Here is a 17484-nt window from a genome sequence, read left to right as displayed (position 1 = left end):
AAAGTCGGGCTTTTAGATTGATCCAGATATGTATAACTTCAATTCGAGTCACTTACTTACCATTGAATGATCATGTTCATTTAAGACTTCGCACTCTGTGTGCTAGAACTAACAATGGCTGACTCCGTATACACGAAGCTCCGTTGTTCCGGTGTGGTTCGGGCCGGTTTTGGTTGGGTTGAACCCTTGAACAGGGTTCAACCCAACCCGGAGCAGCACTTGTGCCAAACACGATCAAGATTGACCCTGTTACCCAGAGTCACATTGAAAACTGGGAGCACACTCATGTAGTCTACCGAGACTAACTCTCGTTGCATCAAACATGTTCTCTCTCCGTAAACACCAATTCCAACGGCGGCGTCACAAGCGTAAAAGTGTCCATCTGGCCCTCCCAGAATGCCTTGGCCGACTGCCCTGGCGCTAAAGCAACATCATAACTATGGAGTATCACGGCAATGACGCGTCGCAGTTCCATCCAGGCGAGTCGCTTCCCGACACATGAGTAGGGTCCTGCGCAAACAGTAAGAGTGGAATTCTGTCAGTTAGGAAGGCGCATGAGAAATACCTGAGCCGAACGGAATAAAAGCAGAGCGATCCTTCACAAGCTCGGGACGAGTTGTCCATCGTTCGGGAATGAATTCTTCGGGGCGCTCGAATGCGCGACTGTCTGTTCCCAAGGTGGAACAAATCAGAACTGTTTGGCAGTTGTCTTCATGGATGTTTCGTATTCAACCACTCACCTCGATACACAGTGTACGTAGGGACCTGTACAATGACGTTTCCGGGTATGAACTTGTCGCCAATGGACAGGCCTTCTGCAGGCGTGACACGCTGTAAGCCGGACGGATTGGGAGACTGAAACCGCCATGTCTCGTTGAGAATAGCGTCAAGCAAGTCAATCTGGGCCAGCCGGTGAAGCTCGAGATCTGGGAGTGCGTCAAGGCGAGATTGAAGCTCTTTGGTAATCGCTGGGTTGGAGGCAAGATGGCAGAAGACGTTGGTGAGTGTCGTAGATACAGTGTCACTGACGGCTTTTTAGTCGTGCCGCCGATGAATGAAAACTTGATCTTGACCATATATGTTCTGAGAACACGGTTGATGTGTTATGACGTACCTTCCGGCCACGACTATCAGATGGGCATCTCCGTGTAGATTCAGTGTGTCTTGGTGTGACTTGGGTCCCTGGCGGTAATGATTAAGAATCCAGGAAAAGACGTCGGGTCGTTCAGGTTCGCACTGTTTACGACAATCAGTACATCAGTAGCAAATAGAGCCCATCACCCATAAGATCTTACCTGAGCCCTCTCGGAGACTTGCTCAGCTATCCATTGCCAAAGGCGGAGGAGGTTGCCGTTCAAAAATGGCAGTCTTTTGGTGAACGGGAAAAGCCAAGCCAAATGGCTGAAATAAGCAATCTTGGCCATGTCTGTGCGGATTGTCCGCAGAATGTAAGACTCTTTCCCATCAACCAGCATGTTAGAAGCTTTGCCAAAGGAAAGATCGACCATGACGTCGAAGGAAAAATACATGAACCACCGGGCGACATCTATTGGCTTCCCGGCGTTTTTATGAATGACTTGGAGAAGATTGTCGGTGTATTTTGATACTCTGGGCTCGTATTCGCGGAGTGCTAGGGTAGTAGTCAATGATGTCAGGTCGATTGCTTATCACAGTTTTGAGAATGGCTCATTTCGTCGTACCTTTGGTGCTAAACCCCTGATCCCAAACCTTCCGCCGGCGTGCATGCTCTTGCTTATCTCTCACCATGACGAGAGGTACGCGCGGTTCCAGTACTGTATACCACGGGCCTTTGGTCACAGGAGACTGGGTACCATATATTACCTGCACTGCCTCTGGATCTGCAATGGATAGATGGCCAGGACCTGGGTTTAAAGAATTAGACAGGGTCATATTGCTGAAATTAAACACTCACCCAACCTGACGTAGTCGCCATATTCACGATGAAGCTTTTGGACTTCTTGAGGCTTCTGTAGATTTACTGTTAATGTCGTCGCATAGAGATTCGTCAGACGGCCAAAGAATGGGCCAGGAAACCTGCGGAGCCTATGGAGCAATAATCGATAAGCGAGCATGCTACAGTAGATACCCAAGATATGGTAGCAGAAGAGGCTCCAGAAAGCCGCGGGCGAGAGTCTGAGCCCAGTCCATGTCAATAAATTAAGGTAAGCTGTTAAGTTGCCGCCCACAAAGATGAAGGTATAGATTTGCACCAGGAGCATAGAAGTCGTGTCCCATTCCCCAAACCTGTATACGAAAGTATGGAGTGAAACACCGCTAAGTGTCGCAATCAGCGGCAACGAGTCCTGTGCGAGCATCATTTTGATTGTCCACCAACCGGCACTGCCGAGTCTCCGAATGGAGGCTTCTGTGTGACAAACTCTGTAGAGCTGCTGAGGAATCTCATGTGTGGAAGCCTCAACCTGGAAAGTCGACTAGCCCAGTCATTAATATGTGTGCATCACGTTTTGGCCGAGGATATTTCTACATGCCGTATCCATAGTGTAGCAGTGCGGCTGATAGCGGGCATGTTCGGCTTTCTCCCCACAATACCCTGGACTAGGTGGCCATTGGCAAATACCCTGGCCAGATCCCTGGTCTTTGACCCTACCACTGGGTTCAGCGTAGCTAGTATTAATTAGTACGTAAGACAACTGCCACACGATGCCAAGTGCTACGTACTGTGGGTCACGTATTCCCTTGATTTTGCTAATCAGGATAACGCACCGAGACCCTTGATCTTCCAGGATCTACCCCTAGCTCCTTCGGTCCCACTTCTCAACTTGGTGTTCTACATATGCTTGACTGTTGACGTAGTTCTAGCCAATTTCTGGGTCACCAGCTTCCCTGAACAGGCCTGGCACAGCGTTAGTGGCAAAATCGATCTACTCCGAATGTAAGCTATATGTATTAGTCCATTCTGGGCTTTGCAGTCACGATCCTGACGATCGTATTATTTTCATAGGCCTCGGTGCAGGCAAAGATCCAGCTGCGGCTGAAGAGTTTTCAGGCCTTCTTTACGATAGCTGCTCAAAGGCACGCGCAATGTCGACTGCGACAATACCAGTGCAGCATCACGTACACATAGTCTTTATAACCTACAGCCTATGCCATGGTACAGTCATGTCCAACCTGTTTTAGTGCTGTAGAAAAGTCCTGTCCGCTGCGGTAGCCTGGTATGCTCGCGGCCCAACTAGGAATGTAGGCATCACAAGGCATCCCTTCGAGCGCACTGCATATGATATTGTGTCAGTGGCGCTCCAGCTGGTGCCATCCTACACTTACTCAATATGTGACACTATCAGGTGTGGCTGAATGATCATTTGCCTGTCATATTGGTTGCCTGCCAGTCCACATGGCATTAGGGGTTCTCCGTGGTGGGTACCGATGAACTTTTCTAACTCGAATGTGGGTTTTATTTAAAGGTGGATGTGTAAAGCCATGCTAGTGGAGCCATATCAATCTTGCTTTATCAAAAACTTTATAAAGTCGCTGCACCGAACCTTGGTTGAATACATGGTTCATTAGCCCCACGCGTCATATACATCTCACAAGCAACAACAAATATGAATCCATCATCCGAAACCAGAGAGGTGATAGAACAAGGCCTGCGTGATTACATGAGAAAGAAGGCAAAGCATTCACTGCGAACGAATAGCATCCAGCTTAAGAATCTCGGCATCTCGTTACGTGTAAGCAAAAAATGCGTCTACATCAATACCGAACAGAGCTAATATGCTTGTATAGCTAGATGTTCCCGATTTCGGAGTCACTGAGATACGGACAGTCCTATACCAAGATGGGCAGCCCTCGGAGAATGACACCGGTATCTTGGATGTGCTTTACTCGCATCTGAGATATCGGCATTCCACGCCATCCGGCCGCAATACGGATGAATTGTCGATTCTACGTCAATGTATCAGTGAGGTTAGGACGATCGCTCTGTTCTTCCCGGATATACGGGATACCAATATCCGGACCTGCATGGCGGCAATACTAGGGACATTATGTTCCATCGATGATATAATCGAAGACATGATGCCTGATGAGGCGACTGTTGTTCTACACCATTCGATACAGACTCTGCGAGAAGAATGTAAGTGATGCCACTACGAATGCCGTCGCTAGCGACGATACTGATATCTATCTGCCAGGCTATTCCTGCTCGTCTCAGCATGCCTTTGTTCAGTATTTCATCGCCTTTAAACAGCATTGTTCAACACAGCTGTCCAAGGAAGTAGCTCGACGTTTCTTTGGGAGTGTCTGCATTATACTGGAGGCGCTGCTTGATGAAATCAAGTTCAGTCAAGGTGACTTGCCATATAACCTGGAGACATATATGAGCATACGTCGACGGACGATCGGGATGGCCCCATTTTTCACACTCGCCAGGAGCATGCTCGAAATAGATGACCACCAGTGGTCAACAGAAATAATGGAGATGGAGAGCGATGTTTGCGCCATGCTTGGTCTGCAGAATGACCTTGTTGGCCTGGAGAAGGACATCCGAGCAAAGGAGAAAATGAATGCAGTTTTTGTGAATGTTGCACAGATCGTGGGCCAGACGATATACGCAGGGGACGATGCCACTCTGCAGGCTGCCACGAACAATATCTGTGCTTTGCATAACCACCTCATGCGGCGTGTGTTGGAAAGACATGCAAATATTCAGCAGAGGGCTACTGGGACGCCCGGGCATGCCTTCGAGTGCAGGGTTGCGGACATGCAGCTTATGGCTACTGAGACACATCTGAAGTGGTGCACAATGGCGAAGAGATATCACTTGATTCCGGAGCTACACATGATTTAAGTGGAAATGGTCTACATAATTTACGGTGAAGCTTGGGATTTTCTGTCAGAGAGAACAGGCTATAGGGACTGGTCTGAGCTTTTTTTTTTTCCCCTGGAGACTAAATCAAGCCATGATATTATATTATCTGACCTGTCACGTATCTATTACCCCATTATGCAACAAACGAAATGATTCAACCTCGGCAATGATAATGGTAACACCGGACACATGGAAGGCCCTGATAAGATCCGATAAGAATTATGCTTATCGCTGATAAGGTGCGGCATCGGCATGGCCCGTGGATCGGGACTGACCGTCACCGAGAGCACCGGCGAGTATAAGTGGTAACCCGTGTTGACATCCCAGCTTCAATCTGACGAATTTGGACTGCTTTAGGACCGATACATAATTACCATGCCAGCAATAGTGCAACCACTTACTCCCCCGGCGGGATCCGACATTAACTTCGGCGCTGTCATTGACAACATCGATCTCGAGAATCTAACCGGTACGGACTCCTCAACATTCTTCTATCTACTTCAACGAAAAGAAACTCATACTCTACAGACGAAACCTTCTCAACAATCCATTCCGCCCTCTACAACCATCAAGTAGTAGTCTTTAAAAACCAACATCACCTCTCCCCCAAAGCTCAATACCTCCTCACCCAACGCTTCGACCCCTCGTCCACCCAGTACGGACACGGCAAAACAATTGACGCAAAGCGGAGCATCCTGCACCCGGACCTGAAGACCGTGCCACATCAACCGCAAGTGCAGATCATTGGCCATGGCTTCATCGACTCCTACGAAGGTCTATCCAACTTCCAGTTGAAGCATCCACATCACAAGACCTTCCACCGCGATGCGATTCCCCCGGAAGAAGATTACGATTTCACCCGGTTCTACAGATGGCATATTGATGCTGCGCTGTATGAATATTATCCACCGAAGGTCACGACGTTACTTGCGGTGAAGGTGCCGAAGGGTCGACGACAGACACTCCGGTATGATGACGGCTCGGACGAGACGTTGGATGTGCCGCTCGGCACGACGGCCTTTGTCAGTGGGGAGCGGATGTTCGAGATGTTGTCCGATGAGGACAAGGAGTTTGTGCTGGGGAGCAAAGTTGAATATGCACCTCATCCGTATGTCCCTTGTGAACCTCTCGACCTTCTAATACAAGCTAACAACACCCAGATACATCTGGATGAGTCCCGCCCGCTCCCTCCCAACAGGACTCGGGCTGTACTCTGAAGGGCTCGAGCTACCCGAGTCCGAACTCCCACCCATCGACCAATCAAAGATCATGATCTTGCCCATGATCTGGAAGAACCCGGTTACAGGGAAACCAGCGCTCCAGATCCACCCGTCGGCTGTGCGGAAAATCCACCAGAAAGATGGCAGCGTGATTGACGATCTCGCCCGTGTCCGGGACATTGTCTACCGGTTGCAGCGTCCGGGTATCAGCCCGGAACACGTCTACGCGCATGACTGGGAGGAGGGGGATCTGGTCTTGTTCCATAACCGGGGCGTGTTGCATTCGGTGGTGGGGGCGTTTGGGGATGACGAGGTCAGATTGTTTAGACAGTGTAATCTGGCGGCGGGAGAGGCCCCCGTTGGGATGAGTGATTGATCGATTGTTATCTGTGGTATATGAAGCGCTGTTTTTATGATGTAGATGTGGAACCTTTAGATTTCTAACTTATATTCGAGTTCATTATATACTATTAATTTTCCTTCCAGTAGAAATCGCAGAAACGCGTAACATAAGTAAGGGTATACGATGCTAGGCACAAGCTGGTATCAAGATGGTCTATATGTATGTGCTCTTCACCCAATGCAATTAAATCCCGAGATGGCTCATGAAACAGTATTCAGGTCATGAGACGTTATTTTCAACACATATGAATGCATAAATCAATGCGCAAGTTCCTGTAGGCTTGTCAGTAGTCTGAACGGAAAACGAATATAGGAATAGGGTTCGCCAAACTTACGCTGGCAAGCTTGCTCTTCGCTCTGATCTTGGGTCCATAGAAGGACAGGACCCATGGTACAAGTGTCAGGGCGGCTCCCTGCAGACATTAGTTCAATGTTCAAAATCAATATAAACTCTAGATGGACTTACAATTCCACCCAGCAAGCTAGAAGCAGCAGGGTATCCCAGGTTTGTGAACAAAGCATGGGTCACAAGGGGGAAAACACCGCCCAGGAGATTCCGGCCTATACACGATGTTAGAGATATCCTGCCCTGGGCACTAGGGGCATCTTACAGCAAGACTGCGCGGCAATCGCCGAGCTGGCAAAACGATGATATGTATCAGCCAGGTAGTTAAAGACCGCCAAATAAATGGACAGAATGCCCATAGTAGCACACCCGACCGCCATAGCCGGAGCGATCCAATGTACAGACGGATACGAGGACCATCCGAACCAGAACAGGCCTGCGGGCATGAGCACCGCCTGGACACAGGCAAAGTAGAGACGTTTCTCTGGGGTGTTGGGAAGCGTCACGAATCGGCTCACGACCCTTTCTTGGTAGATACTGATGAGTGTGGCAATGATCACGGCGACGCACATCGCTATTCCGGTTAGCTTTGTTTTGGATAGCAGGAGGATGGCTCAACCTACATGTGAACACCGCTCCTGATTGCTCAACGTTGAAACCATGGTTCGTCTGGAAAACCAACGGGACGGAGCCGAACTGGAGATACAGCACGGCCCAGCTGAAGGCCGCCCAAAGGGAGAAGAAGAAAACGACCGGTTCAGTGAAAAGCATATCTGGCAACAGTCAGCTCTGAGTATTTATAGATGATTGCCTGGCAGAACATACGAAAGGGTCGATAGAGGGAGATGCTGATCATTTGTCCGAGGGAGGCTCGTTGCTCATCGCTCTTGACCTTCCAACGAATCCGTTTTACGCACTGTTTCTCTCCGGATTCGTCCGGCATGATTACGCCGAAATGGCCTGCATCTTCAAGTGCTTCATAATATTTGTTCAGTGCGTGTGCTTTGCGACTGAGAATGACGCTGCCACGGGTTTCTTTGAAGAAAAAGAAGATGATAACAACGAAGACTGCTGACACGATAGCATGCGAGTAGTAGATCCAACGCCATGTGGTGTGATAGACGATCACGCTCGACAACAGTGGCGCGAGACCGGTACCGAATAGTGCGGCGCCCGAGAAGAGAGCCATGGGAGTGTTGCGATCCTCCGCATGGTAGATATCACTGATGACACCACCAACCATGGTTGAGAACGTCGCTGACCATGTGTTAGCAAATTACCGAAATGCGCGAGGTATAAGGAGCGACATACAGGCACCAACACCTTGGAAGAATCTCGCTACGAGCAGTCCAGCAAACAAATGCGTTCCACCACAAGCGATAATACATGCTAGAAAATGTAAGTCAGAATCACTCGGAAAGTAGCTCCTGGCGACCAACACACCTGTGAAAACGACACCACTGATAACGAAAATTGGCCGTCTCCCATTGAGCTCCGAAAACGGAGCCAAAACCATGGGTGCCAAGGCAAACCCTATACAAAAGATGGTGATACTCAGGTTGTATACCACACCACTGATCCCCCATTTCTCTGTGAGCTCCGTCGAGGCCGGATTACCTTCACCCGCTGAATAACCGGCCAAGGCAGTCACGCCGCAGGAAATCCATGTCATCATCGATTTTCGCCATTTGGGCCAGAGAAACGGGGAAATGTATTGCTTCATATCGGGACATTCTGGTGCGGGGGACTGGTTGGGGCCGGGCGGCAATGTGATCCGCGGCGTGGGCAGCGGCGTTTCGAGCTCGAGATAAAGATATTCGATTTCCTGTGTCGGGAGGGCATCTTTGCGTTCGACATCGACATCTTTAGAACAGATGGTTTCGCCAGAGCTTGAATGAGGACTAGAGCGTGACAGTCCCATGGCTACAGGTGCGGAAAATCTTGTCTCTACCAGGGCAGAATGTGTCACATTCTAGCTTTGGGGCTGTCGAATTTATAATGATCTACATTTCAGGTCTAGATTTTACGCCTTCCGAGAAAAAGGCCCAAATTTGTGCAAAATTGGAGAAGCTTGGACGCAGCCGACATGGTTCGGAGTCTGCCCTAACGTCCGGAGTAAGACAATAGTTCTCGGGGTTTGAATTATGCAACCCTATTCATAGTTTTTGCTATGTTCATCATGATTGCTACTGTATTCTACGTGCTTTCGATAGCTAAGGAGCACCATTTTCTGTCCATAACCTGCGATGTTGCTATGTAGATGCTATGGAATATTGGACCCTGCTATGGCGGCTGAAGATACTGCCCGGGATATGCACCAGCGGTTCGGGGAGAAACTTCCCCTCATCTCCAAATCGGAGAAGCCTTAATAATCCACCGCGAATCCTTTTGACTCAGAAACGCCGACGGAGGAAAAAGAAAAAACGAAGAGATTTCTCAAAAGTCTCCGAAACCACGTCATCGTCTGCTTACCTGCCCACGGTCTTTCGCAATTTCGGCTCCAAGGGGAAAATCTGCTCCTCCACCGTAACGTTCCCATATACGTTCTCCCAGCGTTCATGCAGAGGCTCCGGTGTCGCCCACGCATTCTCGGGATCGCGCAGCCAAAGTCGCAACAGATGGCGTCTACGTTTTTGTCAGCACGACAGAGCCCTCAGAAAATATGGTGATTGCACTTACTCCTTGTCAGGCTCATCCCGGAACCCCTTCCGCGCATGGAAAATACTCAGGTTGTTAATGTACTGGACGTCACCCTTTTGGAAATCCAGCGCGGCGCTGTGTTCCTCGGCTATGAAGTGAATCGCATCCAGCGCTCGGCCTGTGCCTCGGAAATTGGGGGAATGTCGGTCGACCGCGGCTGCGCGAGGAATCCGGTGAAATAACGACGAGCGTATTGGATCAGAACGCGCTCAGGGGTGGTATCGGTTGCCTTTTGGTGGTAGAGAAGGGGACGCGTGGTATAGGGCTTTACGGGGTCATTAAATCTGATCCCCACGCATTAGCGATCGTCACTTCCCTGCGAACCTACGACGACTCACCCATCGAGCGGCCATGGCTCCGACAACGTACGGATCAAATCCGGCCTCTCCTTAGCCAGGATGTTATACACCAACCAACTGCTGGAAATCTGGCTTTCGCCCCCCTCGGCGGCGGGATGGAGACAAAGAAGGGAAATGATATCGCCGGAATCCGTGTGGAACACTTGTTTATCCGCGGTGTTGGACGCGCGCCGATCGAATTCGCCACACTCGTGCGCGTCAAATCCTTGATATGCGACAGGACCACCGAGCCACCGTCCGGCGTAAACCGTCTGTCCTGCTGACGGCCGCGGATATTGCCGATGTGCGATGAGACACCTGCATAGATGATGATATTCTCTTCCCGAGTGTAGCGATCGATGTCGAGTCCGCGGAGGACGAAGAATCCGCGGCCGTTATGGATTTCATTCGAGAGCGATCGCAGGGTGGGACGGAGGTTGGGCAAGGGGAAGGTGTCCTGGTTAATATTGCCCAAGCTCAAGTTCTGGGCTATCAGGAATTAGCACAGATGCTTGTTCACGCCCTCTCTGCACATGATCTGTGACGGAGTGCATGGTTGGCAATGGTAAGGTATACCCTGAAAGCTCTTCAGCGCAGCATCAATCTCCTTCCGCTGTGCATCGTTCAACTTGTAGATCCAGTCATCCCGCTTCTCGACGTCCTTTCCCTCCCACACCAAGGGCGACTCTAATTTCTGCGGGAACCCATCCGGTAGCGTTGTGGGAAGCTGCTCGGTAGCCTTTCTACGCGCCGCCCGTGCGGTATACTTTTCGTAGTTCGGATGATATTCGATATCAGGTTGAACGAGAGTCTGCACGGCGACCGACATTGTTAGGTGTAGATGATCTTATCCCGGGTAGATTTGCTATAGTAAACAATCCAGCAGAGTTAGATTCATGCGTGCTTTAATCTACAAATATAAGACGGCGCATACCCCGCAGCGTACAATCACATCATCAAATGACGGCGCAGCAAATCATTGCGCCATAGGGCCCGAATATTGCCATCCCGACACGCAGACAATCACAGTCTACGTTGGACACGCCTGAAACCAGTCCGGTGGTGTTCTCGCCTGCATTTACCATATCGAGCAGAAGCTTGGGTCAGACAATTACTTCCCTTGATTGCTCTGGCCAACATGAGTGGTTAGGTTTCCCTAGCCCTAGCCCTGGTTACGTTGCCTGGATTTCTAAGCAGCAATAGCATCACATACTATATGCGCAGTTCTCACAGTGTGCCTCGGATATTCGGCGATTTCAAGTTTCAGAACTCCATTCGTAAAAGTCATAATGCATATCACGAACTATTCCTCCAGCCTCCTCCCGTCAATATCAATGTCAACCTTATAATACTTGAACTTCCGACTGGGTACCTTCCTCTCGAAAAGAATATCCAACTCCTCAAACGTCCTCCCCTTGGTCTCCGGCATACACCAGTAGACATAAATCACACAGAGGACACTGAGCCCCGAGAAGAGGAAGCCGATCTTCCCCTTCCAGTCGGCCTCATCTTCATTCATGGCGTACGGAATAGCGACCGCGAAGACGACCGACCATATGAAACAGGCCACCGTTGCCAAGGCGATCGTGAACCCGCGCAGAGCAGCAGAGGACACTTCGGCCAGAAGCACGTAGCAGAAAGGGCCGAGACTGAGGTCATACACGAATGTGCAAACTAACATGAGACCGCACTGCGCCCATACCGTGTTGGTTTGGCGTGGGGCGAGGTCCACGGCACCGATGATGAACAACAGAAGGGCGAGCGACGAGCAACCGAAGAGGTACATGGTGCGCCGACCGACGTACGATAGCAACAGCCACGAGATACAGGTCCCCAGGAACCCAATGGCAGTGAGACCGAGGTTCATGGAGAAGGCATCGGATGAATCCAGCCCGGCCAGCTCCATGAAGTGCACGGCATAGTTGATGAAAAATATATTGCCGGTGAACGCCTGCATGCTGTACGCCATCACGCAGATCATCAGTCGCCGGAAGTTGGGCCCGCGGAAGCATTCCCTGTAGTGGGGCCGGTCGCCCTGGAACTCCTCCTCTAGCCGGAGTGTCTCTCGGATGTGCGCCAACTTTCGCGAGACGTCTATGCTAGGTGTGGCCAGGCGACGGAGCGATACGCGCGCTGCGTCGTAGCGGCCCTTACGGCAGAGCCAATACGGTGGATCCGGGCAGAAGAAGACCAGGAACAGCATGATAGAGGGCAATGCCCACTGGGTGGCAATGGGAATTTTGTAGGACAGCTGGGTGTTCATCGACGCCGTTCCCTTCAGGATGCCGGATGCGATCAGGGAGCCGATGGAAAACGCCAGGTTCGTCATGGTGGCGGCAAACCCTCGCAGGACGAGTGGAGTCACTTCGCCGACGTACGCCGAGGCGCAAATTGGGTAGAATGCGATCACCGCGCCGTTGACGAGTTGCCCGACAAACAGCTGGGCGGGCGTGTGGCTGTAAAACTGGATGAAGATGAAGGCGATAGACAAGCACGAACATATGGCGATCATGATGCGAGGCCCGAAGCGGTTGTAGGCGGCCCCGGAGCAGAGGGCGCCCACGATGGCACCGAGCAGATTGGCATAGTTGAAGGCCGAAAGCCACTGCGCGGCGATCATATAGGTTCCGTTGTGATTGTAGCCATAGGTCTCTTTGAACACGTCCAGGCCGACGAGACCTTTCACCACACCCCCGTCAATACCCTTCAGGATAGTTGCCTATAACCTTTAGCAAAGTGTGCTGGAAAGGATGTTGTTCGAAAAGTTCTCACCAGATTCATGAACAAGCCCCACCCCACTGCGGGCCAGTGCAGCCGCATAGCGGTCCAAAAGCCCTGGTTATGCTCATCCTTCGAAAACTGAAACGACAGCTCTGCATCCTCGATCGCTGACGCCGGGACGGATTGGACCAGAGTGGTCTGCTTCTCTGCAGCTTTGCTGGTCGTCATCCTGAGTCGACGGGGGAGAATGTTAGGGCTTCAATCTGCCACCCTCAGAAAATATATACCGGCCTTGGGCTTGGCATCCCTCGGCAATCCAATCGTTGGGCCGCGATTAATCACCCTATCAGATCATATCAATCATATCCATAACATAACTGATTGTTCCCCGGGTCCTCTTGCCAAGATTTCTTTGCGTTTGCGGAGGAAACATGGTGAAGTTATTAAAATAGGCCATGGGCCATGTTGAGGGATGCAAGTCTTCTACGGACCTATGTCCCGCACCATGTTAGTCCTTATCAAAGTCCGATATAGATCAACTAGTCCCTGCCGTACCGAAATATATATAGTGAAACATCTAATAGCCAATAACGTTCAACCAAGCTTCGCCCTATAGTTGAGGGTCCTTTGCTCTAAGCTTTTAGCTGGGTATATTTGAATATCATATAGCCAAGCAATGGGAGGTTTGATATTGTTGATGGAACCACTGCATTGGCGCGGCACCATGCTGCCTATACTGCCACTCACTCACCGTAGATGTTGCTTGAAGGTTGACAATAAAATGCATTTCACTTATGGTGAATCCACAGAAGTTGGAAATTGACATGGCTAGTTATGAACTATAGTGCATCGATTATCTTCTTGAATGAATATATCCGTCAGGCTGGTGGTAGATATATGCTTCTGTTGGAAAGAATTTGCAGTGAGACATGGAGGAAGCTTGTCCTTTAATAGGCTCGAACGTTGTCTCGGAAAGGCACCGCTGACAATAAGGGGTTGCGAGTGATCTCTACAAGACGGACATTCAATTTAGCTAGTGAGGTATACTCCGGAGTAGACTACGCTTTGCAGACCAGGGTTGAAGGTAGCGGTCAGCAGTACAGACTAAAAGATGACCAACTCCACATGGCACAGAAAGCCAGACTCCGGAGTAGATGCCAACTCTAGTTAATGCTCTACTCTAGTTGAACTGTTGAAGCGGCAGAGACTCCACACTCCACACCGTGTTCTTTCTCAACGGGAAATGCCAAGAAAAGCCTATACAGGTTCACAGGCTAAAGAACTGCCATAGTGGCGTGGTGTTCATGTATGCTGAACGAGCTACCTCGGAGACTGACATGACATTGTACAGCGTGGGTGGAGAGTGCCCGCACTAGGGTTGCATGGCTGACCGTTCGCCTATCATGAATGCAACCAACACCTCCAAAGATGCACCCGCAGATCATTGCAGTCTACGTCGCCTCCCAGAACGCCACTATTGAACCGTCTCGTGGAGGGCCCCACCTTGACTGGGAGACCGTCTCCGCACGGCCTGCTTGGCTTTCGTGTCATCCTCCGTTGATCAATCACGGCACTTGTAGGACGACACCCCGAGGATGGTCGAACCGTCGGTAGCATGTTCGGGGGCCTTAGACTCCATATAAAAGAGGGGAGTCGCCCGTTATCTGTAATTACCCCTCAACCCCTCTGTAATCACAATAATTGTACAAATCTCCGCGAGAAATTAATTCACCATGACATTGGATATTACTGTAATGTGAACCACTGAACCACTGTAATGCTTCTCGCTAACCCAGCTATAGACCTTCTACAACGTTATTAATAACGAACTGACCACCACCGCCGAAACGCGCCATGGCATCAACCCCGCGAACCAACAACCCAACCCCGAGGTCCCCGTCTCAACTGCCGCGGATCTGGACAAGGCCGTGAACGCCGCTCGCCAGGCATTCAAGACATGGTCGCAGACGTCCATTGACGAGCGGCGTCGGGCGCTGAGCGCTTTTGCCGACGCCATCGAAGAGAACAAGGATACCCTGGCCAAGCTACTGACCCAGGAGCAAGGGAAACCATTAAACCAAGCAGCCGGTGAAATTGACAACGCCGTCATATGGGCACGAGCTATCCCTCAGCTTGAAGTCCCAGAGAAGGTGATCGAGGACAATGAACAGCACAAGGTGGTCCAGAGACACATCCCCATCGGTGTTGGAGGTGCCATTGTGCCCTGGAACTTTCCCGTCATGCTGGCGGTCGGAAAGATCATCCCTGCAGTATACACTGGTAACACAATTATTGTCAAGCCGTCGCCCTTCACTCCTTACTGCAACTTGAAACTAGGAGAGCTTGCTGCCCGTTGCTTCCCACCAGGTGTGGTGCAGGTGCTGAGCGGCGGTGATGACCTCGGCCCCATGATCACCGAGCACCCAGGAATCGACAAGATCAGTTTCACCGGTTCTAGTTTGACCGGTCGCCGAGTCATGGCCAGTTGCGCCAAGACGCTGAAGCGCGTTACATTGGAGCTGGGTGGCAACGACCCTGCCATTGTCTGCGACGATGTTGACATTGATGCCATCATTCCCAAGGTATGACAGACAACCCCTTACCATCACACCAACTGTGGCTAACTCCAACAGGTCGGTATTCTGAGCTTCCTGTGCTCGAGTCAAATCTGCATGATGATCAAGCGTCTCTATGTGCACGAGAAGATCTATGACGAGTTCCGTGACAAGCTCGTCGCCTTTGTGAAGAACCTGAAGCTCGGCGAAGGCACCGAGCCCGATGTCTTCTTCGGTCCCCTTCAGAACAGCATGCAATTCGGCAAGGCCCGGAACCTGATCGAACACATTGCATCCGAAGGCCTGAACTCTGTCTTGGGAGGTGATATCCCCGAGTCCAAGGGCTACTTCGTCCCGCCGACTATTGTCGACAACCCACCGGACAACTCGCGTATTGTCCAAGAAGAGCCCTTCGCGCCTATTCTGCCCATTCTCAAGTGGTCCGACGAGAAGGACGTAATCGCACGGGCGAACGACACCGAGCTTGGACTCGGAGCATCCGTCTGGACGAAGGATGCCGAGCGTGGCCAGCGGATTGCGCGCCAACTGGAGGCTGGTAACGTGTGGGTCAACACACACTTCATGGTGCTGCCTAATGTGCCATTTGGCGGACACAAGTCTAGTGGTATTGGCTCTGAGTGGGGTGTGACTGGATTGACTGGCTGGTGCAACACCCAGGCTCTGTATTTTGTTAAGGACGCATGAGCAGATGTGATGTGTATATATGTCGAAACGAACTTGATGCGATAGCCACGTGATTCAATGTCAATTGCTTGGTACATGAATATCATCGAGACTGTAGTTCCATAGATAAATTGCTCATTCTACCGGCCACCGAGCCTTTACTCGATCTTTCAAACCAGCTCTGGCGACCACCTCCTGGCTTCTTCGCTGGGCCTCGCGCACGATCTCTTGTTCGTCCATGGTTAACAGCTCTCCACTACGCACCAGCATTTGCCCATCGACAACGACTATATCGACATCCCGACCGGTCGCCGTGTAGACCACCGCGCTGACGGGGTTGAACCAGGGCTGTAAGTGGATACGACGAGTATCTATCGCTACAAAATCGGCCTTCTTGCCAATCTCCAAGCTACCAATGCGGTCTTCCAATCCTAACGCACGGGCGCCGTTGATGGTCGCCATCTCTAGCACCGATTCGGCGGGTACCGCGGTGGGGTCATAAGACAGGCTCTTATGTATAATCCCCGCTAGCTTCATCTCCTGCAGGAGGTCGCAGGTATTGTTACAGGGGGCGCCGTCTGTGCCGAGGCCGATATTAACGCCGGCTCGCTGCAAGTCTGGCACGCGACAGATGCCAGAGGCAAGCTTGGCGTTGGAGGTCGGACAATGCGCGACGTGGGTTCCTGAACTCGCAAGTCGCGTGATATCGTCGTCGTCTAGATGCACCATATGTACCAACACTGTCGACGGCGAGAGAAGGCCGACCGAGTCGCAGTACGTCATGGGGGTGTGTCCGACAGACGCAAAAAAGTCACGGTCGGCACGCACCTCGGCACAGTGCATGGTGATGGGGATGCCTTTTTCGCGGGATAAACTGGTCATCTCACGATACAGGGTATCTGATACTCTATCCCTCTGTCAGTGGCAGTTCAAATGTGAGTTTACACGGAAATGCTTACCCTCCAGGTGTGCGAGCGCCGAACCATACGCGAATACGATCGTTGGCCTTGCCATTCCACTTCTCCCACATCGCCAACGTGCCCAACAATGATGTCTCGCGATCTTCGACCAGCCCAGGATGCATGGCCCAGGCATCATCTTTGGCATACTTTGCGATGTCCATGACGATCTTACCCAAGCAGCCACGGATGCCGCTTTCCTCGACTGCTCGCGCCAGACCATCGAATCCGTACCGGTCCGCGAACTGCCTCAATTAGACCAATTCCCAAACACGACAGTCGTTACTAATACACACCATACTCTCCAAGAAGCACGTCGTGCCCGACTTCAGCATCTCCCCGATACTCAACCGCGCCGCGGCATACCCATCCTCGGCCGTGAAATTCCCCTGCAGCACCCAGATCCGCTCGCACAGCCAGGAAACCAGCTCGAGGTCATCGGCAGCACCCCGGAGCAGCGTCTGCGCCGTGTGCATATGAGTGGAAATGAGGCCCGGAATGACTATCCGGCCGGTGAGATCGTACTCGTCCTCGTCGGGGTACTTGGCCTTCAGGGCTGCGGTCTTGTCGATATCCGCGATTAAGTCATTCTGTACGCGGATGGCACCGTCCTCGATGATGCGTCGGTTTGAGTCAACCGTGATGATTGTCGCGTGGGTGTACAGCATGATGTTGGATTTAAATTACTTTCGGGCATTTGTCTAGAGACT

The 17484-nt window shown here is 51.2% G+C and overlaps 7 protein-coding genes across 7 annotated transcripts; 3 read left to right on the top strand and 4 right to left on the bottom strand.

Moving 5' to 3' along the window:
- Window positions 1-316: 316 nt before the first annotated feature.
- ANOM_001461 (cytochrome P450) lies at window positions 317-2339 on the bottom strand (the record flags this gene model as incomplete). The annotated part of the gene is made up of 7 exons (XM_015546718.1): window positions 317-510; window positions 566-667; window positions 741-1024; window positions 1115-1236; window positions 1296-1630; window positions 1701-1883; window positions 1934-2339. 7 exons carry the CDS (start codon window positions 2337-2339, stop codon window positions 317-319), a joined length of 1626 nt encoding a protein of 541 aa, XP_015411279.1.
- A 1245-nt stretch (window positions 2340-3584) lies between these two features.
- Window positions 3585-4828, top strand: ANOM_001460 (terpene synthase family protein; the record flags this gene model as incomplete). The annotated part of the gene is made up of 3 exons (XM_015546717.1): window positions 3585-3710; window positions 3766-4114; window positions 4173-4828. 3 exons carry the CDS (start codon window positions 3585-3587, stop codon window positions 4826-4828), a joined length of 1131 nt encoding a protein of 376 aa, XP_015411250.1.
- A 396-nt stretch (window positions 4829-5224) lies between these two features.
- Window positions 5225-6445, top strand: ANOM_001459 (TauD/TfdA family dioxygenase; the record flags this gene model as incomplete). Its single annotated transcript, XM_015546716.1, has 3 exons — window positions 5225-5318; window positions 5378-5957; window positions 6010-6445. 3 exons carry the CDS (start codon window positions 5225-5227, stop codon window positions 6443-6445), a joined length of 1110 nt encoding a protein of 369 aa, XP_015411277.1.
- Window positions 6446-6729: 284 nt separating this feature from the next.
- Window positions 6730-10684, bottom strand: ANOM_001458 (uncharacterized protein; the record flags this gene model as incomplete). The annotated part of the gene is made up of 14 exons (XM_015546715.1): window positions 6730-6744; window positions 6807-6884; window positions 6938-7032; window positions 7083-7391; window positions 7441-7590; window positions 7643-8074; window positions 8129-8206; window positions 8261-8718; window positions 9290-9442; window positions 9497-9635; window positions 9704-9801; window positions 9856-10018; window positions 10066-10344; window positions 10432-10684. The coding sequence occupies 14 exons, from the start codon at window positions 10682-10684 to the stop codon at window positions 6730-6732; spliced, it is 2700 nt and encodes an 899-aa protein (XP_015411278.1).
- Window positions 10685-11158: 474 nt separating this feature from the next.
- ANOM_001457 (putative MFS alpha-glucoside transporter) lies at window positions 11159-12804 on the bottom strand (the record flags this gene model as incomplete). The annotated part of the gene is made up of 2 exons (XM_015546714.1): window positions 11159-12574; window positions 12628-12804. The coding sequence occupies 2 exons, from the start codon at window positions 12802-12804 to the stop codon at window positions 11159-11161; spliced, it is 1593 nt and encodes a 530-aa protein (XP_015411237.1).
- Window positions 12805-14309: 1505 nt separating this feature from the next.
- On the top strand, window positions 14310-15836 carry ANOM_001456 (aldehyde dehydrogenase family protein; the record flags this gene model as incomplete). Its single annotated transcript, XM_015546713.1, has 3 exons — window positions 14310-14327; window positions 14379-15158; window positions 15210-15836. The coding sequence occupies 3 exons, from the start codon at window positions 14310-14312 to the stop codon at window positions 15834-15836; spliced, it is 1425 nt and encodes a 474-aa protein (XP_015411238.1).
- Window positions 15837-15950: 114 nt separating this feature from the next.
- ANOM_001455 (amidohydrolase) lies at window positions 15951-17442 on the bottom strand (the record flags this gene model as incomplete). The annotated part of the gene is made up of 3 exons (XM_015546712.1): window positions 15951-16722; window positions 16775-17019; window positions 17071-17442. The coding sequence occupies 3 exons, from the start codon at window positions 17440-17442 to the stop codon at window positions 15951-15953; spliced, it is 1389 nt and encodes a 462-aa protein (XP_015411239.1).
- Window positions 17443-17484: the final 42 nt, after the last annotated feature.

The sequence above is a fragment of the Aspergillus nomiae genome (genome assembly GCF_001204775.2).
Source record: "Aspergillus nomiae NRRL 13137 chromosome Unknown contig00015, whole genome shotgun sequence".
Taxonomy (NCBI): domain Eukaryota; kingdom Fungi; phylum Ascomycota; class Eurotiomycetes; order Eurotiales; family Aspergillaceae; genus Aspergillus; species Aspergillus nomiae.
The sequence above is the reverse complement of the archived record's forward strand: the minus strand, read 5'-3'. Positions and strand labels throughout refer to the sequence as shown.